At 40.5% G+C, this 20140-nt stretch overlaps 1 protein-coding gene across 1 annotated transcript in view; it reads right to left on the minus strand.

Moving 5' to 3' along the window:
• Window positions 1–9681: 9681 nt before the first annotated feature.
• STIM2 (stromal interaction molecule 2) overlaps window positions 9682–20140 on the minus strand; it is a 164615-nt gene continuing 154156 nt past the window's right edge. Inside the window, exons 12-13 of the mRNA XM_082464554.1 lie at window positions 16101–16374; window positions 9682–11119 (exon numbers count right to left, since the gene is read on the minus strand). Coding sequence (XP_082320680.1) covers window positions 10642–11119; window positions 16101–16374 — 752 coding nt within the window. The 3' untranslated portion in view covers window positions 9682–10641. The remainder of the gene's footprint in view (window positions 11120–16100; window positions 16375–20140) is intronic.

Raw genomic sequence — 20140 nt, forward strand, 5'->3', positions numbered from 1 at the left:
AGATGTGGCCGATGGATGTGGAGGAGGTGGATGGTATCCCGAGACTGGGCCCCGTGACAAGGTTGGTGAGGCGCAATGGAGCAAAGGAGTCAGCAGCAAAGAGGCACAGGGTGAAGCTGGGGATGGAGGCTGCCGGTGGACGGTTCCAGATGATGACGAGGTTTCAATGTAAGCAGCACTGGCGTCTGATATTCAAGTTAAGTATGTGTCTCGGGTCAACATTTCAGAAGACATTGGGGTTAGGGTGTAGGGACAGGCTGGTAAAAATGACTTCACTGAAAAATATATAGGGGGCACTAGGCTCTTGCACACTGGTAAAGAGTAAGAAGTTCTTTTTTCATAGGGCAATGCTTGACCTATTCCAGATATTCTGTGTGACCCAGAGCCTGAAGACCACAAGGAAGGGGAGAAGAGTAGAGTAGAGTAGAGATACCCATTGGGTACCCAGCACTGCGGCGGGCCCTTCACACACACCATCTCATTCAATACAGTAATAGTGCAGGAGGCATATTAGCATCCCAACTTCTTAGATGAGCTAATAGGCTCTGGGAGGATAGGCTATTTGCCCAGTATCGCAGGTAGGAAATGTCAGGGCTCATACCCAGAGCTATCAAGAGGCCAAAGTCCATTTTCATAATTACTACAGCATAGTCTCCAGGAAAATAAGGAAATAAGGGAACAGGATTCAGGAAGGGGAGAGAAGTGGGAAAAGGTACTTAATAATTTCTCAAGATGTACATTCAGGCACCTTGTTTTTTCCAAAGGGGGAGGAAGCACTAGGTACCCCTAGAATTGCCCTATACAGCACAACTGTACCTATCAATGTTCATATGAAGCAATTAAAATATTGAGAATCCATAAAACAAACATATACTGGAAGTACAGAGAAGAACCCAGGGACTTTGTATCTTTGTTCCTGGTTGCTGGCTCCTTTCAAGGTATTTACATACCAAGGAATTTACGTACCTCACTTCTTTCACGTCATTACTCGTAACCAGCTTCGTAACGCTGGTCTTCCTAAGCATCCAGCTGAAAATTACAACCCACCACCTCAACCCTCACTACTTGGACACTCCGTTCATCTAAGATATCACATATTTCATTTGTTTATTGTATTCTCCACTAGAACGTAAACACCATGAGAGGGGGACTTTGTCTTTTTGCTTTTTTCATTTTTGTGGGGATTTTTTGTTTTTACTATTGTATTCCCAGCATCTAGAATGGTTCCTGGCACATGGTAGAAGCTCAAATATTTTAAAATTTATCTCAAGGTCAGGCAAGTGCCCAATGACCTGTGGCAGACCTTTCTAATTCTTTACTCAAAATCCCCCTTCTTTCTTATCAGTAGAATTGTGTTTGAGGGCAGCAGCAGCATACCAAAAATAAATAAATAAATGCTAAACCATTCTATTTCCCAGCTTCTCTAGCTGATGATGGCCGTGAGGCATCGTCCTGGGTGATGAGCTGGAAAAGGAGGTTCCTGGGCGAGGCTTCCTGAAAAGCTCTGTACAAGGCAGTGGTATCAGCCTGCACACACCACTTTGCTTTTGCCCTTCTTGTCTGGCATGTGCATGTGATGCCAGAGGCAGCACAGTTATCCTGGGCCATCAGGCAGCTCAGGATGGATAAAGTGGAAAGAGGGGAGGAGCCACTACCTTACCCTGGACCACCTTCTTCTGGACATCCAGTCCTATGAGGGAAAATAAAGCCCTAATTTTTTGAGCCGTTGCTTAGCTGTGTTTTCTGTGACTTGCAGCTGAATGCAATCCTGTGTAAACCCCCAGGGTCAGAACTGTGCTTCCCACTTTCCCCTCCTTCAAATCTAGGCCTTGCGATCCATGTGTGGGAAAGCTAGGTGTGATTGGCACCCACTCAGCCAGCTATATGGAGATTATGGCTCGTTTAACAGTCCAGTCCATCGTGGCAGGACAAATAATACTGAGCACAAGAGAGTGAAAGGCTGGCTGCTTTTCCTGTGCAGACCTAGCAAATGTTGGGTTCTCTCAAATTTCTCTAATCAGGAAAAAAAAATCTAGAGAAAGTGGAAGAGAGGATGAAATGTTTCCCAAACATGGAGAAGTCCCTTCATTTACAGGCTAAGAATAAAATGCAGAGATATAGTCAATATTCCCTGATACAATCAGGATCATCCCCGGCAGATATTTTTAAAATGTAGATTGAGTTCCTAGCCTAGAATTAAATGAAATAGAAACACCCAAGATAGGTCTCCTAAACATCAATTTTGAGAGAGCTCCTCTAGTGCTACTGATTTACATGCTGGTTGAGAACCACTGCTTCAGTGGTTTCACACTATCAAACCTGTTATGGATTGAACTGTGTCCCCTTGAAATTCATATGTTGAAGGTCTAACCCCCAATGTGACTGTATTTGGAGACAGAGCCTACAAGGAGGTAATTAAGGTTCAATGAAATCACACAGTGGGTTCCTCATCCGATAGGACCTGAGCGTTCCCTGTCTTCCCCGCGGTCTCTCTGCCAAGCGACGACACAGCAAGAAGACGGCTAGCTGTCTGGAAGCCAGGAAGAGGGCTCTCACTAGAATCCGACCATGCTGGCACCTTGATCTCGAACTTCCAGCCTCCAAAACTGTGAGAAAATAAGCTTCTGTGTTGAAGTCCCCCAGTCTACGGTATTCTGCCACAGCAGCCCCAGCTAATACAAGCCTCTAACCAAAGGAGGTGACCACCCTACTTCCCCATGTTCTCTCTAGGGTCCTTACTAGTCTCCTGAAGTATCCTACTCATTCTCACCCTTATACTTGTCTCCCTCCATTGGGAAAACAAGTTGTTAAATATTTACTGAGTCTCTGATTTAGTGGCAGGTGCTAAAAGGGAATGTAAGGATATATAAACAAACGTGTTTACCCCTCGAGCTACCTGGAAGCAACAGAACTGTAAAATAAATTTAAGAAGAATCATTTTCCTATCTACAAAACAGAAACAGACTCAGAGACACAGAGATCAGACTTGTGGTTGCCACGGGGGTGGGGAGCGGAGGGGGAAGGTTGGACTGGGAGTTTGGGGTTGGTAGATGCAAACTATTACACTTAGACTGGATGAACAACAAGGTCCTACTGCATAGCACAGGGAACTATGTCCAATCTCCTGGGATAAACCATAACGGAAAAGAATATTAAAAAAAAAGAATGTATCTATATGTATAACTGAGTCACTTGGCTGTACAGCAGAGATTCACACAACATTGTAAATCAACTATACTTCAATAAATAAAAAAAAATCATTTTCCTCACATTTAACCCTTTCAGTGATTTCCCACTGATCTCAGGACCGAGATGGCCTGCAAGGTCCTACACCACTGGGCCCCCTTTTCTCACTCCCTCCCTACAATTCAGCCTTCTTTCAGTTTCCTGAACCCATCCTTTTCCTCCTGGGCTCTTTCTACACATGCTGTTACCACTGCCTGGGCCACTCAGAAACCTGCTCTCCTCCTCATCTGTTTCCTACCAACTCTTCAGGGTTAAGCACAAATGTCACTTCCTCGGCAAGGCCCTTCCTGCCCTTCGAGTTAGATCTCCATTAAGCACTCGCAGAGCTGCCCCGTGACCTTTTTCTTCATAGCACTAATAACAGGCATGGTGATTTAAACAATTATTTACGGACTTGTTCAACAAGTGAGGTAAGGACAATGTTTATCTTAGTTATGCTTCTGTGCCCAGCACTCAGCATATTATAGCATATTCTTATTAAAAGAATAAGATCTGATAAGACGAGAAATCTCATTAATTACCAGATATATAGAATAGTCATTAAAAGCTCAGGTCAGGAGAGGGGGTAGAGCAGCAGGACTGGATAGGCTAAGCAACTGCACAGAGTAAACACCTAAACAGAGTCTGAAAGGAAAGAATCCAATCATTCTGACGTCATTTCTGTTAGGCCTATTCAGACAGCACTCACCATTCAGAGTCCAGCTCTAAAAATACGTTTCACAAAGAAAACGGACTAGTTACTCCATGCCATCTTGATCTCTTCCTTCCTTGGAATCTACATTATAAGACAACAGAAACACAGCCATACAATGCTCATTTGTATTGGGTAATAGTCTTACACTGTCTTCTAATCATTAAACTTGTGAATGCCCTTAACAGTCTGAAACTTGAAGGCAGCAATAACATGTTATTCATTTATTCATTCATCAGGCATGTAATGTATTCAGTGCCTGAAGTTCCAGTCTGCAGGACCTCAAAGCGAGATAAGGCAGAGTCCTTGCTCTTAAGCAGTTCCGTTTATTGGGCCAACAAGTAAACAGGTCCTTGTAATATGATGTGACAAGTGCTGTAATAAACACCAAGTTCTGGACATTCACAGAAGTGGTTTCTCACTCAGATCGGGGGCCTATATGGAAGGCTTCCTGGAGATACCTGAGCTGAGTTAAAGGTTTAGAGTTTGTGGCCCAAGACTTGAGAAGACATTCCAGGCAAAAGGAGCAGCCTGGCTTCTTCAGAAACCTGTATGAAGTTCTGTGCAACTGGTTAGGTTATGTCCATAATGTGAAGCCATGAGGCTAGAGAAGTAAGCAGGTCCAGAACACCAAGGTCTTTTGCTAGTTTAAGTTTATATTTTATCCTACAGGCAGTGGAAAGGCATAGAAAGATTTTAATCAGAGAAAATCGATCCTATGGCTTAGAAAGCTCACCAACAAGTAGATGAAAGATGGTAAGGCTGGGTTCAGTTAGCTCTTTAAAGTTAATGAGAAATGGAGAAGGCAAGGCCCCACGGCAGTAGAGGCATTAGCTAAGATGTTCAGGGGTTAAATGGACAAGATTTGGTGATGTGACAATAAATGCACCTTTTCCCTCCCTACCTCCTCTCCTTTCCCAAGGTCCCATGTCCCAGTCCTATTTCCAGGTTCATTTTCTTACCTTTACATTACACGTCAAAGGCAACCTCTGGTTCACTGTTACACCTAGGCTTCATCACCCCCACCACCATCCAGCCCCCCTTTCTTTTAATTTCTTGTCATTGTACTTTTTGACTACAGATGCACACCTCAAGTGTTAACAGAAAGCTTTTTCAAGGAGAAGCACCGAACTTGAATAGCCGGTATTTCAAAAACAAAATAAAAAAGCCACATTCTTCTTCCAGAAACCTTTTCCAGTTCCTAAGTGGCGTTGCCCTTCAATCTCCCTCTGATCTGATGCTGTCATATCCCAGGGACCAGAGGTCTGTGAGAGTATCTCAGAAGTTAACATTCTCACATGTGGGAAATTAGCCCATGTGGATATTTTAGAACTAAGATGCTGCAATTAAAGAGGCGGTACTGGGCTTCCCTGGTGGCACAGTGGTTGAGAATCTGCCTGCTAATGCAGGGGACACGGATTCGAGCCCTGGTCTGGGAAGATCCCACATGCCGCGGAGCAGCTGGGCCCGTGAGCCACAATTACTGAGCCTGCGCGTCTGGAGCCTGTGCTCCGCAACGAGAGGCCGCGATAGTGAGAGGCCCGCGCACCGCGATGAAGAGTGGCCCCCACTTGCCACAACTAGAGAAAGCCCTCGCACAGAAACGAAGACCCAACACAGCCATAACGTAAAAATAAATAAATAAATAAATAAATAAAAATTAAAAAAAAAAAAAAAAGGCGGTACTTAAGGAATAGACACAAGGTATTCTTAACAGAACCACAATACTGGGATGGCTGCTATGTTACACAACTATTTGAAACTAAAATGTGGCAGTCTGAAGCAAGAGATGCAGAACAAGTTTGACCCAGGTAAGATTTCTTAGAGCCCTGTTTTACAGGGAACTAGAACCTGCCAGGGCCAACTGAGCAGGATGTGGGAAGGGGAAGCAGCACCTCTGCCTCTGCTTTAAGGACTGGGGATTTGGAGTGGCTGAGCCACTATGACCCTCACTCCCCCCATTCCCCCCACTCCACCCACTGCAGAACCGCTCTCACCCAGTGGAGGCCAACTGACAGCCTTACCTGGAGCTCCCCGCTTGCTCTCTCACTTTTGGAGGCTGATGAAGACACTGCAACATAAGCAGTAAACACTAGATCATCAGGATAATGGAGACCCTGGCAGTCAAAACTCTAGCTCATGAAGGGATCCTGGGCATTGCCTCAATCCTTTCTTGCTGATAGGAAATCAAGATCTGGACTGAGGCCTCCCTACAACGTCCCATCTGGGCCTACAACAAACATCGCCATGGAGAGGACCCTTTGAGGGCCACTCCAGAGACCTGTAGATAACCTCAGAAAAGCCCAATCACGGGACTGAGGCAGTATCTGAAAACTGGCCTGAAGCCCACTGGACACCAATTGAGAAATGCAAATCAAAACTACAATGAGGTATCTCCTCACACCAGTCAGAATGGCCATCATCAAAAAGTCTACAAATAACAAATGCTGGAGAAAAGGGAACCCTTGTACACTGTTAGTGGGAATGTAAATTGGTGCAGCTGCTACAGGGAACAGTATGGAGGTTCCTCAAAAAACTAAAAATAGAGTTGCCACAAGATCAGATCAGGCCTACCTGAGTAAATCTGAAGGAGAGTGTCTTTCAACAGAGGATCCTGTTTCAGGGCTGGGGATGTGGGGAGGGAGTCTTTTATCAGTACTATCAGGGCTATGTGGGGTTGCTCAAACACTGTTTCTCTCCGGTAAACAATTTACCCCCGAATGAGCACCCTCACAGCTGTTACAAAGTGTTTTGCTGGAACTCAGTAACTGCAAGCTCACCTGCTGGAACTAGACTACTGGTTAGGTGCAACTTGCCCTTGGACCTGTGTGTTTCAGCCACACCAAGTACTCTGCCCGTCCTCAGCAAATCAGCATCATTCAATTATCCTTGATTTAATAGATACTATTGAGTTACATAATCTCTGTCTCCAACATTTGGTCTACATTTCTATTACTGCCCTTATTTTAAGGGTTCATGACCTGTCTCCCCTATTAGATACCAAGTTCCTTTAGGGCAGGTACCTGTCACATTAGTCTCTGTACCTCCAGTGCTTATCGTGATGCTTGGTACATGGTAAGCTATTTAATATTTGTTGAATGAATTAAGCAGATTCTGATTGTCTCTTACCTGTAATTGGGGGGGCGGGGGGAGGCAGGGGGCGGGGAATCTACTCTCTCACTGAAGACCTAAAAACAGGAGAGCAGGAAGACTAAAATTTAAATGTAGGTTTTCTTCGGCTTACTTTTAAAAATAAACATGAAAAATACTATTTGATAAAAAAAAAATCAGTTTTAGTTAGTAAGTGAAGAATACAAGAATAGCTACATTTGAAAGACTGTGTGAAAGATTGAAAAAAAACACTAGGACCTCAAGAACTTAACAAAGGACATGAAGAGACAATTCACAGAAATGAAAAATACATGGCATAAAAAAAAAACCTTCCATCCATACTAGACATTATTTACCAATTAAAAAACTTATTAAAATAGCAAAGTTTTAACCAAATGGTAATTCAGAAATGACGGTCTGAGGCAAAAAGTCACTTGTACCCTCAAGTATTGAGGGGAATACAAACATAGCTACGTGGAGAAAGAACTTTAACAGTCGCCCTCAAGGTATCTATGTGAGACTTTGTGTGTATACATACAAACATATGTGCATATACATAAAATAAAAATCTTGATGCTTTTCTAAAACTATATATATTTTAAGGAATGAGAATGTTCACTAGAATTTATGCAGTATGACTTAAAAGTTAGCATGGTTCTACCACTTATTAGCTATGTGATCTTCAGCAAATTATTAATTTTCTGGGCTCAGTTTCCTCATCAGTAAAATGGTGATTTTAAAAAAAGAAAAAAAAAGACACCTACCTTACAAGGTTAAATGAGAACATATAGAGAGTTTAGAACAGTGCCTGGTATATAGGGTGCTCAATAAATGTTAAATGCTACTATTCCTCATATTAGAAATTTGGAAGCAGCCTGATGTTTAATAATAAAAGAATGATTAAAAAGATTATGGTTAATCAATACAATGGCGTATCATACCATCATTAAAATGTTGTTCATGAAGAGTTTTTAATAATGTTGGAGAAATGCTTATACTATATTAAGTGAAAAAGCATAATATAAAGCTATATAGTATGATTTCAATTATGTAGAATATATAGCAGTATATAGAAAATGATCTGGCAGAAAACATACCAAAATATTAAAGTGATTACTGTGGGCAGTAGAATTTGATCTACTTGCTGTTGTTTTTCTTCTTCATACTTTTCTATCATGAATCGTTTTTTTACAGTAAGGAAGGTATTATTTTTAAGATCAGGAAAATACCATAGTTTTATAAGGTTAAAATAAGGTAAGAAATGGGTAATTTTAAAAATTTATATTAACGTCCAACTCTTCGTGTGTAAATGATGTGATACAGAAATTATTGTGGCTTTCCAAAACTCAATTATTTTCTGTTGAATTTACAAATACAGAGCATTGTACTAATGCAAGTAAATATTATAAGCAACATAAGGCAGCACGTATCCCTTGGTTGAGTCTGTTTATAACTGTATGAAACTTAGAACAAACAATGCATCCCCCGACTTAAGACGGCCCACATTTTACTTAGGCCAGCCTCTCCCACTCCCAACCACAAGTTCTAGCGTCCAGGTGGCTCTGATCCAGGATCCCTTCTAATCCTGAACAAGTGGAAGCCTTGCTGGGCACTCCTAGAGATCCTCCTTCTCCCAGCCCCACTTCAGGCTCTGTGGCTCTTACCTTCTCTATTCATCAAACTAAAAGGTTCTCATCCCTTCTGCAATTTTCAAAGGGAAGAACTCCTGCCTGGTTGTAAGAAGGAGAAAGAAGATTAGGTATTCCCTTCACTCTGAAGAAACTTTCCATGGCGCTTTTCAATTCTTCATGCACAATTGTTCCCCTTCCTAAACAGCTTTAGGGTCTATGTTCCTCAACTCTTGACCTTTCAGGTTAACTTATCTTATAGTTAGTCCAAAACACTTTGTTCATTTCAGTCAAACAATTTTTGCCCTCAAAGCACTGTCTATTAAATATATAAATATCTGCGCATATAAATATCATTCAAGACCTTAACAGTTTTTAACAACGGCACTAAAGTACATAAAATTTACAGGAAACTTTGGGAAACTGTTCATATTCTTAGTAAAGTATTGCTTTGGAGCAAATCTTGAATGCTGATTGTTTATCAATCAGCATTTTCATCTAAACAGGACCGAGTTGGACATTATATATTTCAGCCACAAAGCTGAAAAACCATTCTAGCTAATATGCATCAGTTGTTCACCTAAATGTCCATCCACATTGCATTAACCAGATCATTTTGACTGAATTTTTAAAAGAAGCAGTTTAAGCAGAAACTCCCCAAATGTTAATGTACTTTGTTACTCATGTGACAATCTTCACAGTAAAAGTTACCTTTATAATAAGCTATCAGTTTAACAAACCCCAAACTTCATAAATTAATACAATACAATCTAAATGCACCATAAATTTATATTTGTTAATCTTGATATTAGAACATTTAAACATTTCAAACTACATAAAAATATGACAAACAATATAAAATAGAAAGAAATTTGTTGACAACTTACTTCCAAAACATCACTATTTCTTATATTGCAGTTAAGCAAGAAGACAGCTTACACAGCTCTCCAAAAAACATATAGTGTTCTTAGTGGAGTGTTATCAATAAAAATCAGCACAGTCCCACACAATAATGTCTTCGATTTATTATCTTTTCCACAGTACAAGTTTTTCACAAACCATAAATCCTTTGCAGTTATTGAGTCTGTAAACAAGTGCCTGAATCCCCACATCCCCCCAGTTTAGTATATGCTTGTGAATGTTGTAAGTCCTTCAATCAAGTTTTAACTCTTCCACTTTGTGTAAGGAATCAAGAGCCTTCTCTCTTTAAATTATTTATATTTTATCATACAGCCTGCAATGCAGAAAATCACAGTGAAAGCCCTGGGAAAAACAAAACAACATGGTCTTTACAGCAGGACTTGAAACTTTATAATGTTAAATGCATTTAAAGAAGCTTCCCATAATAAAAGCGTGGGTTTTCATTTCCAGAAATCAAGTTAATTAGAAACCCTAGGTTCTACTTAAAAACCCATTTTGATCTAAAAGTGAAAACAGTCCCCTATCCATAGTCATTTTATAAACTCTATACAGTTTCACTTGCAGAGATATTTTTCCAGTCTGAGAAACAGTAGTGCAATTAGTTTTACTCCTTTTAAGTTATTTTAGTCCAGGATGTAAATAGCTCTGTGGAAAGATAAGAAGATGCTCTGGTAAACAAGAAATTTTTGCAAGCCCATGCTGGCTTACTAGTCCATTAAAGCTTGTAAGTCCATAGTGGCTCTCAACAAAATGTTGTATATACATCACTAATAACAAAGCAGAAATAAATAGGCAAAAATGACTGTAAACTGTCTCATCTCTTAATGATTTTTCAGTAATAACTGGCTTGACAAATTGATTATATAGTCATTTAAATAAGCAGACAGTAGACAGTTGCTCTTAAGGACATTCCACTATGGCATCCACTCTGGAAAGCCCCAATGGAGTTACATTCCTAAAATTAAAACAAAAAAAGAGGAGTGAAGGATGGGAGATAAAAGTTTAAAGATGCCACTTGAATGGAATTCCACCAAGTCAGCCAGTTCACTTAGATTTCTTCTTAAAAAGGCTTTTAATTTTTGATGGCTTTTTGCTTTTCTCTCCATTATGGCAAAGGTCATGTGGGATGCTGCTTATCCTGGCAACACCTGGGGCTTCCTGAACTGCTTTGCTGTCGTTGCCAGCTGAGGAACATGATGTGTGGCGAGGCTTGGGTACCGGGATGCCACTGGAAAGCTGGTTCATGCTACAGGATTTCTCCAAGATGCCGTTGTACACTTTGCTTGCAGGACTGAAGATCATGCTCTTAGTTTCTGTCAGACCTACGCAATCAGGAGAACCCCGGGAGATATCTGCAGCTATGGGCGAATCTCCTCTGGATGAATCCTCCAGAGAGAGCTCATCTCTTGATATTTTTCGAGGAGACAATGTTTGGTATATCTCAAGGCTTGAAGGAGGAGATTGTTTCCTTCCAATGGAAGAATTTAAGGAGTCACATTCTGAAGCTGTGTCTGGCACTTCCCTGGATGAGATAGAGGCAAAGGTAAAATTTTAAATCAATATGTTCTTAAGGGTACCGGCAGACTTTCTAACTAATTCTAACCAAAACATCTTTCGCTGTTTAAGCTATCGAAATATTAAAGGGAGAGATGTTAAAATTCTATACACATTTCAACAAAATTAGAAAATTACTACTTTAAATAATATAACTTATCAAAATGTTTAATTTTTAACATAAACTATGATAATGATACCTTCCAATCTAGAAAATATTATAACTTAAAGTTATACCTTCTCAATTGTCAGAGAAATGAAAATGTTTAAATTTTACAGGTTTTTATCATTTCAGCTACTTCTGTGTTTTGTTTCAATACTGAAAATTTTTCTTTCTAAATCACATAGTTGACATATAGTTGAAAAGATTAATTTTAGTCACCACCTTCTCCCTTTATTTTTTACTCATTGAATTGATTAAATATAGCTTCCTAAGGAAGGAAGAAAAGAATATACTAAGCTAAAATATAAGCTCTCCCAAGTTTAAAACAGAAGGGAAGAGGGGTGAGGTACACTGGGGTGGGGAGTGCATGGCAGGTGAAAGGTAATGATATTGAGCTATTTTTTTAAAGTAGACATTCAATAAATTCTCACAAATGTATTCCTTTGTGATTTTTCCCTCTTTTCCACAGTGGAAAGAGAAATAAAGAGGACTGGAAAAAATAAAGTTTACAACCCCAAAGCCAACATACAGTAAATGCTATCAGTTATTCCTTCAAAATATACCTCAAACCCACCCTTTTCTTCCTGTCCCACTGCTACCGTCCTTCTTCCTGCCCTACCAGTTACCTCAATGATTGCAATAGCTTCCTAATTCATCTCCCTGCTTCCATTCTTGTTCTTCCCTCTGAGTTACTTCTCTGCACAGCCCTTAAAGTGGTTTGTTTTTTTTTTTTTTTTTTTTTATAATGAGAGCCTCTGGGAACTACAGTTTTGTCTTTTTTATTTTATTTTATTTTATTTTATTTATTTATTATTTATGGCTGTGTTGGGTCTTCGTTTCTGTGCGAGGGCTCTCTCCAGTCGCGGCAAGTGGGGGCCACTCTTCATCGTGTTGCGCGGGCCTCTCACTATCGCGGCCTCTCCTGCCGCGGAGCACAGGCTCCACACGCGCAGGCTCAGTAGTTGTGGCTCACGGGCCCAGCCGCTCCGCGGCACACGGGATCCTCCCAGACCAGGGCCCGAACCCGTGCCCCTGCACTGGCAGGCAGATTCTCAACCACTGCGCCACCAGGGAAGCCCAAAGTGGTTTTTAAAGACTCAATCAGAGCACAATAATCTCTTGCTCAAAACTTTCCAATGCTTCCTCACACACTTAGGCTAAACTCCAAAGTCCTTGCCAAAGGCCACAAAGCCCTGCACGGTCAGGTCCATGGCTATCCCTCCAGCCGCACGGTGTACCATTTTCTGCCTCTTCCTTGTTCCTGCCACATGCCAATCATGCGACTCCCTCAGGGCTGTTGCACTTGCTATTCCCTCTGCCTCATCTTTTTTCCCCTCCGTCTCCACATGACTCAAATGCTCTCTCTCCAGAGATGCTTCCCCTAACTACCCTATCCAAAGCAGCATTCTCTTTCCTTTTACCTGTCTTTGTTTAGCATCCCAGAACTTATCACTACCTAAAATATTTCATATTAACTTGTTTATAGTAAGTTTCCCCAGAAGAAAGGAGACAATGAGGGCAGGAAGTCTTATTAACTTCTGTATTCTCTGGAATGGTGACAAGCTCAGAGTGGATATTTAATAAGTATAGAAGGGAGGGAGGGAGGGAGGCAAAGAGGGAGGGAAGGAGAAAGGAAGGAGGGAGGGAGGGAAAAGAAAGGGAGGGAGGGAGGAAGGAAAAAAAGAAGGAAGAAAAGAAAAGAGAAGAAAGAGGGGAAGGAAGGGAGGGAGGAAAATTTTGAAGAATAGGGATAACAATTTATTCATTTTTGAATGTACCATACCTGAGATGAATAGTGTTCACTCTATGAACGGAATGATTACGAAATGAAAAGTAGAGTCAAGGTAAAAAGTAACTGGCAAAATAAATAAGGTGAGAGAAGGAAGAGAGCTGAAGACAGAAAGGCAGGAACACATATGATCATAATCCACCAGCTGGAACTAGGCCAGGACCGTGTCTCACCTGTCTTGGCAGCTCAAGTTATTAGCAAGTACACGGCACACAGCAAGGACTAAATTCATATTTATAGAGTAAATGAACTGAATGATCTCTCACCTTGGATGATCTATGATTACTATCATTATTCATGTTATGATATGCATGTTTATTGATTTTGACATGTATTTTGCTAATACCGTACTTCAGGTATATATTAGACTGCTAAATGTATTTAGTCTTTTCTATGAACTTTACTCACACATGTATGCAAAGACTGTCTTTATTACACTACAAGCTTTCAGAAGGTACAAAATCTCCTGGGCAAATAAAGACTTAAATAATGCTTTCATTTTATACAGTTACATGTACTGCATAATTTTTCAAATGCTCTTACAGTTGATAATGGATAGTGCTAACAGAGGGCAAGAGGCAGTTCAGCTAGGAAAAAATGACTCAGAAATCAATCACTGGTAGGGACTTTTCTGCAAGGCTTCTTTTTGGAGTAGATGTCCATTAATCAAACAGCATATATCATTGTTCCCTGGAGCAACTTCCAGAGCCAGAAGCTGATCTAGTCAAAATTTTATGAATTTACTTTCTATTCTGTTATGTGGTTTGGCTGCTTTGTGTGTGAAATTCTAAACTAGGTTAAAAATATTTTAAAAACTAGCTTCTAAAATCTAAATAATGTGTGAAAAGAATACTGACCTAATTTAGGAGACCTAGATTCCTGTCCTGGTCCTGCCATTAATCAGCTGTACAATCTTGGGCAAATCACTTAATTTAACCAGATCTCAATTTTCTTGTCTAGGTAAGAGAATTTGATTAATCTCTAATACTACTTCTAGTTCTAATATCCTAATTCCAAAACAAATAATCATCTGAAGTGTTTCTTCTTCTGCATAAGTAGTCAGACTTGGAATATAGGTCTAGTACACCTTAAAATCTCCCATTTTTTCCAGAGCATATATTCTTCAGAATATTGAATTTAATTGTATGTACCATTTATGTCATTTTTCTACTTTTACTTTTTTCCCACAGTGACGTGCAGTTGAATTTATGTAAGTTTAATGCACGTATAACAAGACTTAACTCAAGGTAAGGTTTAAATGAGTGTATACGTGCAATAATGCATAGAACATAAAAGATTGGTAAATAGTAAATGTTTGTATTATTATTATTTTGTAAGGATTCTGGTGGTTCAACACTTAAAAAACTAAAATGGAGAGGAGGAAGTTGTCTGAATCCAAATTCTTCTCAAATTTATGAGCTAGCTGTGAATTCCTGACAGTGCTCTTTGAAATGAGGGCTGAACATTTCCATCAGTGCAAAAAATTCTACTGGACAGCAGAGCTCTGGAGTTTTCCTACTAATTTCCGTAAGCCACACAAAATTAGTTTTGTCAGTAAAGCCATCTTACTGGTGACTACAGTTATACTGCAAAGGTTAGACAAAAAAGCTGGTCATAAAGTGCTAACCAAGCAAAGCTGCATCAGATTCTCCAGTTGCAATGACAACACAAAACTTGTACTATCTCTTTAGGAATATGCTATAATGATCACTTGCTAATCATAAAATTTACTTTCACTAGCAGACGAAACAATTATGTGTGAAGAATCACATGACAGAGAGCCACCAGGGCTTATGGCAAGCGTCCAGCCCATTCCTTCTGGTTTTGTTTTTCTTACAAGAACAGTAAAGACTTCATGGCCACATGGCTACTAAGTGGCAAAATCAGAAACCAATACCAGTTTTTCTGTCACTTAATACCGTACTGCTCCAAAAGAGGAATATGGTTTATAGAGATCCCCAACAGCAACCGGTCTCACTGGACTAGAATACACTGCTGCTATATCTACTTTATAGAAAAAAAAAGTGTTATGAATATAATTTCCTCCTTTAAGTTCCTGACATTTTCTTAAATCTTTTGCATCTGATACTGCTTGCTTGCTAGCAAGTACTAGCACATAACAGAACAAATCATTAATTGGCAACAAGTATTTTAAAACCTCAGTCAGTCATATTTAATGTTTCCTTGTGCTCAAGTATACTTAAGCTCATGCCTTTATATTTTACATATGAAACTGTTCGTTAGACAAGTTTATATTCTGAGACTTGAGTCAATTGTGTGCAATAGCCTCTAAGCAGTTATATCTCAAAATAGCCTATGTCTGTGGTGGTCAGAATTCTAAGATGGTCCCCCAATTCCCAGCCCTGGTGTACACACATCTTCTCCCAGTTAGTTATTTAATCAAACACTAACATAGGTGCTGCTATGAAGGGATTTTACAGGTGTAATTAAGGCCCAAACTAATAGATCTTAATATACAGAGAGATTATTATCCAGGTAAGCCTTTTGAATTTGGGTATAGAGATCAGAGATAAAGGAAGGCAGAGATTCAAAGCAAAGGAGGGATTTGAAAGAAGGGAAATTCTCTGTTGCTGGCTTTGAAGATAGAGGCCACCCATGGCAAGGAAGAGCGGGCAGCCTCTAGAATCTGAGAGCAGCCCCCCAGCTGAGAGCAAGCACAGAAACCAGGACCTCGGTACCGTAACCACGAGGAATTGAATTCTGCCACAAACAAGTGAGCTTTGATGAGGCCCCCAAGCTCCAGATAAGAATAAAGTCCAGCCAACACTTTGATTTTAGATTTGTAAGACCCTGAGCAGAAAACCTAGCCACACCAAGCTTGGGCTTTGGCATACAGAACTGAGAGCTAATAAACGGGTGTTGTCAGAAGCCACTAAAGTTTGTGGGAACCTGTTATGCAGCAGTAGAAAATTAACACAACATACCACTCCTACCCACCCAGCCCAACACATACTGTACTTCATTCATTGCCAATACCATTGCTTTTCAGCAGAGAAGTAAATGGCCTCCTCCTCCTCTTCATTTCGATAAAGAGCAGGACAACTTGACACTGAGAGGATATCTGGATCAGGGGAAGGCAAGGAGTGCTGTGTGTGCTGGGGATGGTGGGGATGCCGGGGGTGTGACGGGTGCGGGGCATGTGCAGGAAGCTGAGCTCGCTGAGACTGCGGCGAGGACGGAACGATGCTGCGGCGGGAGCGACACAAGCTGCTGCTTCTGGCCAGTGATCCAGCAGGTTTAGCCATGGTCCCTGAAAGCCAAGCGGAAATAAATGAAAACTTTCATAAAATCCAATGCTCCTTTCATGCACACTACAAAGACACACCAAAGAGAACTGATGTGATTAATCTACCTTTGTCACCACTGAATCTACCTTTATTGAAGTAACTGTACAATTATTACCATCCTCTATCACCTATAAAACTGCTTCTCAGGAAAGCTAAGAAGTAAAAAAATGTAACAAAAATAAAAACAGGTCTAAAAATTAAACAGAAGTGAACATATAAACACATGAGGTTTTAAATATAAAATCTGACATTACTAACCATAAAGGCTTAAACATTTACCCAAGATAACAAATTCTTATATTTAAAAATCAATAAAGCATATTTATAAGGAATCTGTACTTTACTGCAAATATTTTAATGAATTTTAACGTTGAAAGATGAGAAAACTATTCAGTAAAACAGGTTGGATTTTTCAACAAATATCTCTTGAGATAGCACAACTTGTTTGAACTTTGAGAAATTTTAAATCAAGGATCATTTAAATACTGTATATATAGTCTCACTATTTTTTAGGCAAAGGTCAGATAAAAACTTGTTTTTTGAACACTGACTACTGTGGAACTAACCAGAAGTCTTAGATTACCTCGTTTCTGCTCCCAGTCTCAGTCTACACCCACACAGACAGCAGACAAACTTCCCCTATGTGCTTAAATCTTCCCTGAATGGGCACTTCATTTCTTTGCCTTAATGGAAACATAGCTCTCCTAAGAATACCGTTCTCAAGCTGAAGCCGTTCATTCTTCATACCTCACATGCTGCAGCATCAGAACAACAGACTGATGGCCTTCTCACTCCCCAATGTTGTTGTAAACCCTCACTCCCTTTATAAAAACATGTTCCTTTGACACTCACACTATGAAGCCACGTGAATCTCTCATCTCCACTTCACTAGTCACTTCCTGCTTAGTCTCTCTCTTACCAGTCCATCCAACCTCTCACCAGCTTGAGCCATCTCATCTGTAAGATCAACACCTTAACCAATCATGGTTTTCATCTCTTCTCACCAGACAGTCACCTCTACTCTACTCCACCACCCACTCTCAGGCCTTGGTCTTGCCATCATTCAAAATTGCTGCATTTTTGAAATAATAAGCTTAAGACATCAGATAATTTAGATTCTGACATTCCTACCTTTCACACATTCTGTTCCTTCCACTATCTGTCCCATTCTCTACCCTAAACTCAAGGCCCTTATCTACTGTTTATCCCTTTTGCTGCCTTTATTTTCATCTTCTCCCCTTCTATTTCCCATCGGCACTTAAAAATAAAAGTTGAAAAAACAGGGGGCTTCCCTGGTGGCGCAGTGGTTAAGAATCCGCCTGCCAATGCAGGGAACACGGGTTCAAGCCCTGGTCCGGGAAGATCCCACATGCTGCGGAGCAACTAAGTCCGTGCGCCACAACTACTGAGCCTGTGCTCTACAGCCTGCGAGCCACAACTACTGAGCCTGCGTGTTGCAACTACTGAAGCCCGTACACCTAGAGCCTGTGCTCCGCAACAAGAGAAGCCACCACAATGAGAAGCCCACACACCGCAAGGAAGAGTAGCCCCCACTCGCCACAACTAGAGAAAGCCCGCGTGCAGCAACGAAGACCCAACACAGCCAAAAATAAAAATAAAATAAAATAAATAAATTTATTAAAAAAAAAAAAGTTGAAAAAACAAACCTGAAAAACAAACAGATAAACAACAAGAGCAACAAGAAAACCTCCTCTACCCTCAGACTGTTTTCAGCTGACATCTCTCTTCCCTTTTATGTAAATGATCCATGTTGCTTTCTCCACTACTTTATCTTCACTCATTCATCAAAGAAACGGTAGAGTGCTTCCATACAATTTCCCTGCAACTATCATTAACAAAGTTATGATAAACTTCCTCATTGCTAAATTCAGTGAGTATCTCCATCCTTCCTTGACATTGGACCAGCACGTGACATTATTAGTTTATCCTTTCCATGACCTCTCCAACCACATTCTCACCTCTTCCTTTACTGTCCCTTAATTGTCTGTCTCCGAAGTTCTGTTCTAGGCCTTGTTATTCTTGTTCCACTTATTCTTCTCAAGAAATTTCATCCACTCCCATTACTTCAATTAACCTTTGCAGTCTATAGAAGTCCAAATCTACGACTCCAGCTTTTAATCTTTTTCCTAAACTTTAGAACTTCACAATCAACTGCCTACTGGACATTTGGGTGTTCCACAGATACCCACACTGAATTCAGCATTTTCCTCCCAAATCCACTCCTTCTTCTATGTTCCTTACACCTTGGTAAAAAAAAAAAAAAAAACACCACCACTCACCTAGTTATCTGAATTGGAAACACAGACATGCTTGACTCTTCTTCCTCCATCATAATCCACATCTAGTTAATCATAAAGCGTTTCCAGTTCTACCTCCTGGGTATCTCTCACATCTCTCCACTTCCCCCTCAACAAACCACTGCTGTGTTATGCTGGACTACTGCACCAGAATAATAACTGATCTTTCTCCTCCAACTTATTCTCCATACTGCAACCTGCATGATCATATTAAAATGGAAAAGGAATATGACATTTTATTGGTTAAAACCCTTAAGCTGCTCCCATTACTTCTAGGATTAGGATAAAGTCAAACTCCTTAACAAGGCTTAGAATGCCCTATTTATCTAGCCTCTAATTTGGAACTAGTGTCCCTCTTCTCTGTTATAGGAATACTAGGAACAATATACCTCACTCAGCTCCCAGAAGTATCAGAGTATCTCTTGCCTCCACACCTTCTGTCCTCATCTCATCTCTCCCTTGACCTCCTATTTCACTTAAAGAGCAGTTCCTCCAGGAAGTTTCCCAACCCCTCCAAATTCAAGGTCAGTGTTTGCCCTCTTGTGCTCACGTGGCAACACCAAAGTGTATTTCCCTATGACATAACTTAGTGCATTGCTCTTGTCTGTCCTCCATTAGACTGCATGTTTCATGAAGGAAATAACTGTGTACCATGTTCAACACCGCATCACAACTGGCACAATGCCAGGCAAAAAGTAGATGTACAGGGACTTCCCTGGTGGCGCAGTGGTTAAGAATCCACCTGCCAATGCAGGGGACACAGGTTCTAGCCCTGGCCCAGGAAGATCCCACAAGCTGTGGAGCAATAAGCCCATGCGCCACAACTACTGAGCCTGCGCTCTAGAGCCCGCGAGCCACAACTACTGAAGCCCGCGCACCTAGAGCCCGTGCTCCACAACAAGAGAAGCCACCGCAATGAGAAGCCCGCGCACCACAACGAAGAGTAGCCTCTGCTCGCCGCAACTAGAGAAAGCCCACAGGCAGCAACTAAGACCCAACACAGCCAAAAATAAAATACATAAATAAATTTATTTTTTAAAAAAAGTAGATGCACAGTAAGTATTTACTGAGTGAATTAACAAACAATTCAAACAGAAACAGCCACTGAAATAACTTGACTGGGGGAAAAAAAAAAGAAAATGGGTAAAATTAAAGGGAATATTTTCAGAATATTTGACTACCTCCATAAATACCATACAAGGCTTTTTCCAAACACAAATTATATAATATGAAAATATTTATAATTTAGTAGGCAAACATTAGAATTTTCTCTTACTTATTTATAATGATTCATAGATTACAGAACTGGAAGAAACCCTGGAAATCTTTAGTCTGATGTTCTCACTTTGTCAAAGAAGAAACAATATCCTACAAATACTAAAAGAATGTGTCCAGACTGACACAGATAATT

The sequence above is a fragment of the Balaenoptera physalus genome (genome assembly GCF_965194825.1).
Source record: "Balaenoptera physalus genome assembly, chromosome: 5".
Taxonomy (NCBI): Eukaryota; Metazoa; Chordata; class Mammalia; order Artiodactyla; family Balaenopteridae; genus Balaenoptera; species Balaenoptera physalus.